The sequence below is a fragment of the Petaurus breviceps genome, unplaced genomic scaffold (assembly GCF_028583685.1).
Source record: "Petaurus breviceps papuanus isolate PSGF00001 unplaced genomic scaffold, PetGlider_PUasm1.0 188, whole genome shotgun sequence".
NCBI classification, from domain to species: Eukaryota; Metazoa; Chordata; class Mammalia; order Diprotodontia; family Petauridae; genus Petaurus; species Petaurus breviceps.
The window spans coordinates 37942152-37954244 of NW_027185804.1; the positions used below are offsets into that span (position 1 = coordinate 37942152).

Below are 12093 nucleotides of genomic sequence, written 5' to 3' on the forward strand. Positions count from 1 at the left end.
TAAAATTTATTTTGTGAGCATATATGTAATACAGGCAGGACATAATATCAATAAACAAAATTTTCACCTTCTTGCTAATGCTGTATCAGGAAAAGTGGCTGCTAAATGACAGTTGGATAGTTAAAATCATCATGATAAGGTGAATTAATAGGACAATAACATGCTAATAACTACTGTAATGCCATTAAATAAGAAAAAGTCCAAAGGCAGAAAGTTTAGATAAAAGAAGATAATAAATGTGGCTGTTATACACAAAAGGCTATTATAGCTGCTGTGTTAGTAAAACAATACCATATTTCACAGAGAACATGTCCGTACCACTGCTCCGGCGGCTGGCTGCACAATCCACGCATATTCTGGCCGGATCAGCCGCAGACAGTTGATGGCTGCCAGGTAACAGTTGCCTTGTTTCTCAAGTCCCCGGAGAGTGCGCACTTCTCGGCCAAGGCGCATGCCATATTCGAACATCACTGTGCCAGCTGCAGAACAAGGACAGATGAGACTCCACAATGACAATCAGTCCCTCCTTCGATGCACTGCTACTTTCCAGAGGCCAAAACCAACAAGAAAATTGATGGAAACTTATAATCACAATGCAGTCTATGCTTTCTGACTTTTCAGGCACCAGTCAGCTTCCCCTCCTTAGAGAGAGTCCTGAAACCCAGTATGGAAAACAGTGTGGTCTGAGGAAGAAATGTCTGAACTAAAAGGATTCAACCTTATCACAGAGATTTTGGTTATACTGAAGGAGACAAATGAAAAATTCTTGTTAAAAACTTTTTCTTTAAAAAAAAAAAAAAGAAAATACATCATTCAAGTCCAACAGATGCTGAGAAGTACTGTTCCCAGACTAACGATATGGAATTTTTAAAGTTAAGAAGCATTTAATAACTATTTGATTTCAATCCTTCATGAAAATAGTTTAATTTAAGAACAATTCCTTTTTTCAGGGGGATATTAAAGGCAGCACGTTTTATTAGAAAGAGCACTAAATCTGGAGCTAGGAGACATCAAGATTTTAATATCACTTCTAACACATACTAGTCATTAGTCTCATTGTGCCTTTATTTCCTCATCTGTAAAATGGAATAATTATACACATATGTATGTGTACACACATGTACGCAGATATATGTAACAGTCATGTTACAGGGTTGTTGTGAGGTACATAGGATTTTGTGGAAAGGAGATGGTGGCTTCGGAGGTCCTGGAGAGTCCATACCAGTTATATCATCAGATATGAGAACCTCTTGGTGAGAAAACTCTACCAATGGAGGTTGGCACCTTCTCTGAAACTGACAGTTTTATAGAGTTGCCCAAGGCACTAAGAGGTTATATGCCATGCCCAAAGTGACAGCTAGTTTTTGGCAGAAGTGGACTTGAACCGAGATCATTCTGGTTCCAAGGTCTGGCTGCCTCATTACTCATAATATGTATAAAATGTTCTATCATTTAAGGACAACAAAGATGATTCTCAAACATAACTATTCAGAATGCTCTTTATAAAGGCATTTTGGGTGTTACTTGATAAGTATCTTTTCTTTTCAATCTATTTATATATTTTCAGTTTTCAGCATTCATTTCCACATGATTTTGAGTTACAAGTTTTTCTCCCCGTTTTTCCCCTACCACCCACCCCAAAATACCAAGCCTACTGAATGCTCCTTCCCCTAATCTGTTCTCTCTTGTATCCTCCCCCATTTCCCCCTAACTTTCTAGAAGGGCAAGATGGATTTCTATACCTCAATGCCTGTCTGATAAGTATCTTTTATGTTGAAACAAATCTGACTAAAAAAAAAAAAAAGAATTATAGCCAGTCATTTTCCCAATAAAACTGAAGACTTAATCCAAAGATGTTCCCATTTCTTCCCAGACAACAAAAATTCTTCAAGTAGAGGTAGAATAAAATCACTCCTGAGGAAGAAGCATAAATTATTTAAGATAGAGGCATTCACTTCTTTTTTCCTTGGAATGACTTTGAAATTTTAAAGAACTCAGTAAGCCCCAAGAGAATCTGTTTTTGGCAAGTACTAAACCTGAAACTGACTTCATATTAAGAATTTGGCATGTAACCGAGGGGAGATGAAAATTCCATCATGTCTTTCAAATGGGAAAGTATTCCTAGTAGGAATTTAAAAAGCCTTGGATGACTCAACATTTGATGAGACTGGAAACCACAATATTTGCTCAGAACAAGAGAAACAGGAAGGATGATGTTATGGTGCTGAAATGATACAGGAAAACACAAACCATCCAAAATAACCTGAATCTTCACACAGTCTGAATTAAGCTAAGTTTGTCCTAAGTAAAGCTATTTGAATTAAAAAATTAATACTGAGCACAGCATACATGTCAGAAACCACGGTCACTTCTCAGGAGTATGTTCCAAGAGCTCCAGATCTGAAGCATCGGACCTGGGTTCAACTCTCAGCTCTAACACTTACTACCTATGTGACTCATGCGCATTTGGCATCTCTGGGTCTTAATTTATAGCTATGTAAAACGAGGCACCTGGACGAAAATTTCCAGCTCTAAACCCTATTCCCATAGTATGCTTAAGGCCAAGGGATAAAGGATGTAAAGTTGGACCTTTACCTAGAATTAGCTACCATTTTTCCAAGCAAAATGATAACATTCCTAGTAGTAAAATGAGAGCAAAAGACAAGTGGTATATTGTACAACACTTCTGTAACTACAGTCATGAGCTGCCCAAGCTCTGCCCAAGTGGCCTTGATCAAATTATTAAGCAAAGTCACCATTTCCTCCACTATCAAATGAGGGGGTACTGGGTGAGGTGACCTCTGGGCGCTCTTCCCATTCTGTAACCCTACATCCCTTGAGCCGATAGGACTCTTCTATCAAAAGCCTAATCCGAGTATTCCCTCTCCCAGCAGCATCATCGTGGGTGAGTTTACTTCCATTAAATGCAAATGAGTTAGACTAGATGTCTTCTGCCAGGTCTGACATTCTCTGAAAATTAGTCTGCCCTAAGGTCTCACCCTTGCGGTAGTTGTGCCGATAGATGTGGAAGGCATACAGGAGCTCATAGTAATTATGAGTCATCAGATCGACTGCTCGTGCACGTGACTCAATTATCCCCACAACCTAAGGGGCAGAAACAAAAGGCTAGGTGAGTGAGCCTGCAACAAAGCCACTAAAGTTCTTCCCATGTGCTCTCAGGCAGATTAAATTACCTCATTATGCAGGTTCACATACGGAAACTCGACCAGATCCTGGAGCTGGGAACGTTCACAGAGAACTACCACCAACTGTCGCAAGCAATCGAGCTGCCTAGAACAAAAAGGGGGATATCAGGCAAACTTCCTTTTGGGGGCCAAGAAACAATGGTGAACGGCTCACTATCTACCTGCTGGGGTCTGGATTCTGAGTCAAGGCCTCATATGCTTGGTTATTGTGCCCTAAATCCAAATGATGCTTGAAAATGCATGTCCTCAAAGTAGCCTGGAGATGAAATAAAGGAAAAGGAGAAGGGCATAAAGACCTCAATTATGCTACAAAGTTTTAGGCCAAAAAAAAAAAATTCTCAGTAAACTGTGGTTATGTGAAAAAAGAGCAATAAAAATTAAGACAAACAAAAAATCTCTTCTTACCTGGCTTTTCCAGTCATCACCTGCCTCAGTTATTGCTAATGTGGCTAACTGAATCACTAGTTCAGGCAAACCAACCACATCTAATAACCGCAAAACCTAAGGGAATAGGAGGAATTTGTCATCACAAATGTGCTTTTAAGCAGTGAATAATAAACAGAATTATGCACTGAGTTCTAAAACCAATTAGAAAAACAAAAGAGATGTATGAAGAGTTGAAACTACGAGGTGCCACAAGGCTGACCACCGGACACTCAGCTCTCGGTGACTCCTCCATCTTCCTTGGTTTCTATAGTTACCAAATAATGCTGGTATGTTACCACATAATGCTTTAAACTCCTTCCACTTCTATTCGCACAGATTATGAAAATGATGTTATCTATACACCGCTAAACTCTGATTATTTGTGACAGTTCAAAACAAGCATAGTATTGGTTAAAAAAAATCTACAGAATCGATTGATTTTGAGGTCAATCTTTGTTTCTTTGATGGATGTATTAAAGAACAATGGGTTACTGCCAAAGGACATAAAAGCAAATGGAAAATTGAGAAGTGACGGAACTGGACATAAAAGCTGTAACTTAAAAGTCCTCGTGGAAGAACAGAGGATTAGATCATCCTTTCCCTTTTATTGATATTTTCATCTAGGATTTCTGCAATAACACTCATTAGTGCTTTTGTCCCGGTTTTCAGATTAATGCCACCTGTGCCTTGTGGAAGGAGTAATTGGGGAACTTACTACTTTTTGTCCCCTCTCCTGTTTTGAAGCGGTAACTATAGTGTAGAAGGTACTGCTCCTTAAAGGTTTGCTAATTAGCCTATGAATCTGTAGAGGTGTGTTGTATTACTGTGGAGCGGCTCTTCAGGGGTCTGTCGGATTTTTTCTTTTCTGAGACCAAACACTGGGTTATTAACTTTGGGAGTATTTTAGGCTTCTGTAGGTAATCACTGATTTGCTTTAGAATCACAAATCTATAAGCATAGGATTATATATCCTTGATAATTTTCTTATCTCTTTCGCCTTCACAAGCTAGATTTTCTTCTAATTTGCATGTTTTTGTTTGGATTTTTTTTGCCTAGATTTAACTGTTCAAAGTCAATAAATTTAGTAATGGTTCATAATTTTGCTGTGTTTAAAAAAAGTCATTTCAATTGTTTTATTTTCATTTGTACTTCTGTCTGCTTTCATCTTGGTTTATTTCTTTTATCCTGTGTTTTTTTTTTACTTTTATTTTTTTTAAAGCAATCGGGGTTAAGTAACTTGCTCAAGGTTACCCAGCCAGTTATTTCTGGGTGTGGTGCTAAGTATCAGAGCCCGGATTTGATCCCCAGGTCATCCCAACACTGGGGCTGGTGCTCTTACTCGCTGAGCCACCTGGCCTCCCCTCCTATCCTGTTTTTGAAAGCTACTGCTTTAACATTTTCCTCACTGATGGAGATATTTAATGTTACAAATATGCCTCTGGCTATATCCTATAGATTTATTATGCAACAGCATTATTTGTCTTTGATGTAATTTGCTGTTTCTTAGCTTCATGGACACATGAGTCCTTGGGCTCTTGCAGGAGGAGAAATAACAGAAGCAGTAACAATACTACGCCTTCTCTTTTCTGTATTTGCCAACACATTTCAACTTACATCCAAGTTCTGGGAACTCGGGAAAAAGCAGCATTTTTCCTTTTTCTCACCTTATAGTGATTACACTTAATTCTCTGGTTAGTGCAATAATTTTTCTCTTACGTATCATTTGGCTAGATTTATCATATGCTGATAGGCTTAAACCTTCCATAATGATGGAAAGGAAATCTCTGTCTTCCTGCAAGACTAAGTTTTTTATGACATTTGCTTCAGATTAGGTAGGTATGTATATACGTATACGTGTGTATGTATATATAAATATGCGTATACACACACACATACCTTTAAGACTGGTACATTCATTTTGAATAGAACCTTTTAGCATTACACTAACTTTTTCTGTCTCTTTTAATATACTTTTTTTTTCCCCAGGGGGGAAGACAGGGCAATTGGGATTAAGTGATTTGCCCAAGGTCACACAGGTAGTAAGTATTAAGTGTCTGAGGCCAGATTTGAACTCAGATCCTCCTGACTCCTGGGGCTCTATTCAATGAACCACCTAGCTGCCCCTCTTTTAATATACTTGCTAGTAAGAATTCAATTTTGTACAGTATCATTAATGTCTCTTAAGCTTTTTTGTGTATATTGACAATGGAATGATAAAGAGCACTGGCTCCAGTGTTAGAATGACCTGGAGATCGAATCCCGGGCTCAGACACTTAGCACCCACCCAGAAACACCTGGCCATGTAACCTTGAGCAAGTTACTTAACCCCAATTGCTTAGGGGCGGCCAGATGGCTCAGCGAGTAAGAGCACCGGCTCCAGTGTCGGGATGACCTAGATCAAATCCGGGCCCAGATACTCAGCACCACACCCAGAAATAACTGGCCGTGTAACCTTGAGCAAGTTACTTAACCCCAATTGCTTAAAAAAAAAAAAAAAAGAATCATATTGTTACGGTATCTCTTTCAATCCAATGTGGGGCTCCTTTAATTTTGTGAAGCAGCTCGATCCATTTGTATTTAGTGTTGTAACTGGGATCTTTGTCTGGTTTCTCAGTCAGTCTATAGAAAAGGAAGACAAGTTTTTGGATTCAAGCTAAGTGACTTGCCCAGAGTCACACAGCTAATAAGAGTCAAGTGTCTGAAGCCAGATTCTATCTTAGGTCCTCCTACTCCAGGGCGGGCAGAAGCTTTTTGATTCTTACACAGCTTCTCTTATTAGTCAAATTGAAGAGAACCTCACTGAACAAAAGGGTCTCTGTCTTGTGTTTTAGTTCACTTTAACTCGGACTCCCTTTTCTTAGAGATTTGTCTTCCGGATCTCTCTCCAAACTCTCATCCTGGGGAATGTTCTTCCTCTTTCCTGTTACTCCAAGCTACTTTTCGGAAACCTTTAGTAATTTAGCCAATAATAAAAGACATTTGTTAGTAACTTTTAGATGGGGTTTAAATACTTACCTTGTAGGCCACAAGCCCATCTGGGGTTGTTTGAAGATTTAAAAGGATGGGCCTCTAGGTCTGTTTCCTTCTCAAACACCCGACTTGAGCCTTGCTAGAACATGCTGAGTTTTGTGGGCTGGTCCACACTCCATGATTCTGTACACAATGCACTTCAACTTCTGTGATCCCCTCTGGACCTCTCTGAACATTCCACTTGTATCTAAGCTATCATTTCTCAGTAAGTGACTTAGGCACTTTTGGGTAACATATTTTTTTCCTTATTCTCATAATGTAATTTAATTATGATATTGCTATGCACATTGACACTTGAGTTTTTCCTTGTGTTTGGCTGGTTCTTTTTGCCAATTCTGAGCAATCTGCTTTGATGGTTTTCTCATATTTGGCTTCTAGATTTTTTTGGTTGTCTAAGTTCTCTGGGATGTCAGTGATTACTGCACTGGATCTCTGTCTTTTCCAACAGATTGGAGAATTTATTCAACTCATGTCCAGCTTAGAAATAAATGTAGCTCAAATATATAAGGAACAATATTTAATAAGGACAAATTTATGAAAATAAGTCATTCCTCAGTCGATAAATGGTCAGAGGATAAGAACAGGTAGTTTTCAGAAGAAGAAAATCAAAGTTATCAATACTCACATGAAACCACACTCTTAAATCACTACCGCTTAGAGAAATGCACATTAAAACAACTCCAAGTTACCACCTCATACCTATAAGATTGGCTAACATGACAGAAAAGGAAGATGACAAATGCTGGAGGGGATGTGAAAAAACTGGGACACTAATGCACTGTTGGTAGAGTTGTGAACTTTTCTGACCTTTCTGGACAGCAATTTAGAACTACACCCAAAAATTCTATCAAACTCTGCAGACCCTTTGTTTGACCTAGCAATAGCACTACTAGGTCTGTATTCCAAAGAGATCAAAGAAAACGTTAAAAGGACAGGGCAGAGTCAAGATGGCAGAGTAGAAACAGGACTTCCGAAGGGCTCCGGCTTCCACCTACTCCAATTCATGTAAAAAGTGACTCTAAACAAACTTTGGAGCTACAGAACCCACAAAATGACAGAGGAGCTAACCTGCTTAGGACAGCCTGGCAAGCCAGCAGGAAGTTGCCAGCACAGCACTCTGGGAGCTGAGCCCAGTCCCACAAGGGACTGAGGTTTTAGCTTCAGGTTGGGCCTGACCAGCTGCCTGCTGGAGAGACTTCAGATCACCAGGAGCTGTGGCAGTTTCCAGAATTATCCACACATAGATGCTAAGTGAGAGGTCAGTGCAGTGTGGACTCTGGGATCCACTAGTTCTAGAGTGTGGTTGGGCCTTTATCTCCTAGAGGGAGAAGCTGCTGAAGTGCCACAGCCGTGCAGCCCCAGCCACGTGGCAGCTTCAGCTCCTGGCCTGCAGACTGTAGGGGGACCAGCAACCAGTCTGAGGGGTAATCACTCTTGCTTTAACCTGCTTGGATCTGGATTGTGGTCTAGGGAAGAGGTCCTGGGGTATGCGACCAGTTTGCCAGAGTGTGTGGAGGCTTCAGAGAGGGCACCCAACTAACAGCTTTGGCAGCTGAGAAAACCCCAGCGATTGGGAAAAAACTCCCCTGTCTGGAAGCAGAGTCCTACTGTGGAAACCCAACTTTACACTCCTATTTTGGGGACAAAAAAGATCAAAGCATGGAACAGGAGGAAGACGGCCAAGTCAGAACTCCTGCACCAAAAGCTTCCAAGAAAAAGATGAGCTGGTTACAGGCCACAAAGGACTTTAAGAGGGATTCTGAAAACCAAGTAAGAGAAGTGGAGGAAAAATTGGGAAGAGAAATGAGAATGATGCAAGAAAATTATGAAATGAGAGTCAACCATCTGACTGAAGAAAATAACACCTTAAAAAACAGACTAACTCAAATGGCAAAAGAGGCTCAAAAAGGCAATGAGAAGAATGCCTTAAAAAGTTGAATTTGCCAGATGGAAAAAGAATCTCAAAAGCTCACTGAAGAGAATCATTCTTTCAGAATTAGATTGGAGCAAATGGAAGCTAGTGACTTTATGAGAAAAGGGAAAAGGATCTTTGTGTACAAAAATATTTATAATAGCTCTTTTTGTGGTAGCAAAGAACTAGAAACTGAGGGGATGCCTATCAACTGGAGAACGGCTGAATAAGTTGTGGTATATGACTGTGATGGTATACTAATGTACTATAAGAAATGATGAGCAAGATGGTTTCAGAAAAACCTTGGGAGATTTATATGAACTCATGCAAAATGAAGTAAGCAGAACCAGGAGAAAGTTACAACAGTGACAGCAATACTGTAACAATGACCTACTGTTAAAGGTTTAGCTGTTCTGATCAAGGCAATGATCCAATAAGACAATTCCAATGGACCTGTGAGGAAAAATGCTATCATCTCCAGAGAGAGAACTGGTGAATTCTGAGTGCAGACTCAAGCATATTCTTTCATTTTTTTTTTTAATTTTTAAGGTGCCTTTTTTCCCTTAACATGGCTAATATGGAAATATATTTTGTATGACTTCCCATGTGTAACTGATATCATATAGCTTGCCTTCTTAATGAAGAAGGTACAGAAAGGAGGGAGAGAATTTGGAACTCCAAATTTAAAAAAATGCAAGTTAAAAAAAATGTTTTTATATGCAACTGGAAAATTAAATAAAAAGAAATTTTAAATAAATAAATAAATAAATAAATATAGCATTCCTTGAAACATAAATCCACTTTAAGAAAACTTTAACTGTGAGGCAAGCTATATATGAATTTAGTGGCTAAGTGGGTTTTTTTTGAGCTTGTGTCATTTTTCCTTTCTTCAAATTCTCTTGCTTGATATTGATTCTTGTGGAATGTGAGTTTTTCCTTCACTTCTTTGACTGTGCCACCTGGCAGAGGGCACCCCTCTGAACCTCTGCTGCTTCCTTTCCCCTGTCTCTCTAGAATCCAAGCTACTTTACCTCTGCATTGTGTTGGCATCTTGGGTTTGCTCATGTTGCCTGTTTTTTTTTTCTGTTTTTCTTTGCTGGAGCATTTCTCTTTGTTGTTGTTGGTTTTGGGGCAGGGTTTGGTCTGTGAGGAGGCTGGCACTTCTCATGCTTCTGATCCTAATACCTATAGCCTAGACTCTCCATTTTCATCCAAGTTCACAAAAAGAATTCCACAGATCATTAAGGATGCACAGATGGTTGACGGATGATTTATGTTGGATACCAACATGTTTTGTCAACTCAGAAATTGTAAGCTCTTTGAATTCATTAGCAGCTGAATAATTTTGCACTGAATTTCAATTTATAATGTAAAAGTAAGTTTGGGGTCTTTTTGGTGCTACTCATCTTTACCAATGAGGAGACAAATTGAAATTCTGGAGCTTGCTAATACATGCCTGGGATGGAGTATTGAGTGGTGTCAGCTGTTTCTCCAATGTTACCTTCAATCTTTATCTACCTATCTACTGGGAAATAGTGAAATTGCTTTGGGAATGTCACTGAGCCTTTAACAACTCAATAACTAACATTCTAACACCTGCATTTTCCTTTGGCAATTCATTCTTTTCACTTGGAGATTTAGTGAATAAAAACAACATTTACATTTATATAGCTTTCCCAAGACACAACAATACAATTATACATGTACCAAGAATCTAAAAGGATTTAGATTTGATCTTATCTGATAGGGTAAGATTTAATACCTTATCATAATACTGTAGTCGGGGAGTAGAAACTATCTCCCCATCCTCCGTGCGGATCAATCGATCTAAGAATTCTTCTCTGCCCACTTCAGATGCAGCTTGGCAAAAACATTCCAGAGCCTAAGGAAATAAAGGAATATTATATGTATTACAAGGAGGGGAAGAGGAAGAGAACTAGAATTAATGAAGTACCTGCCATATGTCAGGCTCTACGCTATAGCTTTATAAACACTATCTCATTTGATCCTCGTAACAATAAAATGAGGTTTTTTGAATTCTGAGTGCCAAAGGCTGCAGCAATGGAAGCTAGCACTCGAGTGCCTGGGACCAGAAAAAAGTCTTTGAGACCTCCTCAAGCACAATGATATAATCCAATGATTCTTCTAAGCAGAGAGTGATATCTCTTATAGCTACCAGATCCTCCCCCAGCTAATCAGGCAGAAAGAATAAGATGAAATTTACCTTATGTCCTTCTCCCATCACCAGGTAGCACCGGCCCATCATAAAGCGGCAGGAGCCAACACTCACTTGACACCAGGGTTGTAGCAGGCGAATGTATTCCTTAAAGACAAAAAGAATTCTCTCATTAGGAAAGGAGAAAGGCAAAGGAGTCAGGCATAATGGGAAGTGAATTCAAAGTCAGGAGACTTGTGTGAGGAGTGTCTTCATCTCACTACATCTCAACAGAATGTTCTGTAAAAGAAGGATAATACTTGCGGAATCTACCTTACAGGGCCTTGAGAAAAGCACACTGTCAAGCTTAAAGCATGACATGAATGTGATTAGAGGGAGAAGCAACATGAGCTTTAGCATCAAAAATCATGAGCTTGGGTTCTGACCCCACAATCACTTACCAGATATCTAAGTATGGACAAGTCACAACCTCTTTTAACTATTCATTTTTTACATATTTCTAACATCCACTAAAAAATTTTGATTCCCAATCTCTCGCTCGTTTCTGCCCCTCCCCTACATGAGGGGAAGCTATATGATATCAATGATACATGTGAAGGGGCGGCCAGGTGGCACAGCGAGTAAGAGCACCGGCTCCAGTGTCAGAACGACCTGGAGATTGAATCCCGGGCTCAGACACTTAGCACCCACCCAGAAACACCTGGCCCTGTAACCTTGAGCAAGTTACTTAACCCCAATTGCTTAGGGGCGGCCAGGTGGCTCAGCGAGTAAGAGCGCTGGCTCCAGTGTCGGGATGACCTGGGAATCAAATCCGGGCTCAGATACTTAGCATCACACCCAGAAATAACTGGCTGTGTAACCTTGAGCAAGTTACTTAACCCCGATTGCTTAAAAAAAAAAAGATACATGTGAAGTCAGACAAAATATATTTGTATATTAGCCATGTTGGGGGAAAAAAAAGCACCTTAAAAAAACAAAAAATTGTAAGAAAAATGAAAAAAAAAAAGCTTCAGTTTGCACTCAGAATTTACCAGTTCTCTCTGGAGGTAGACAGCATTTTTCCTCACAGGTCCATTGGAATTGTCTTATTGGATCACTGTCTCAATCAGAAAAGCTAAACCTTTGACAGCAGGTCATTGTTACAGTATTGCTGTCACTGTGTTGTAACTTTCTCTTGGTTCTGTTCACTCCACTTTGCATGAGTTCATATAAATCTTCCCAGGTTTTTCTGACCATCCTGCTCATCATTTCCTGTAGTACATTAGTATACCATCACAGTCATATACCACAACTTACTCAGCCATTCCCCAGTTGATGGACATCCCCTTAGTTTCCAATTCTTT

General features: G+C 39.6%; 1 protein-coding gene across 1 annotated transcript in view; it reads right to left on the bottom strand.

Annotated features, from left to right (window-relative positions):
- The window catches only part of NUP160 (nucleoporin 160), a 383543-nt gene that overhangs the window by 15427 nt on the left and 356023 nt on the right, over positions 1–12093 (bottom strand). The window contains exons 23-29 of the mRNA XM_069091646.1: positions 10799–10897; positions 10337–10456; positions 3612–3707; positions 3368–3462; positions 3195–3291; positions 3000–3105; positions 319–479 (exon numbers count right to left, since the gene is read on the bottom strand). Coding sequence (XP_068947747.1) covers positions 319–479; positions 3000–3105; positions 3195–3291; positions 3368–3462; positions 3612–3707; positions 10337–10456; positions 10799–10897 — 774 coding nt within the window. The remainder of the gene's footprint in view (positions 1–318; positions 480–2999; positions 3106–3194; positions 3292–3367; positions 3463–3611; positions 3708–10336; positions 10457–10798; positions 10898–12093) is intronic.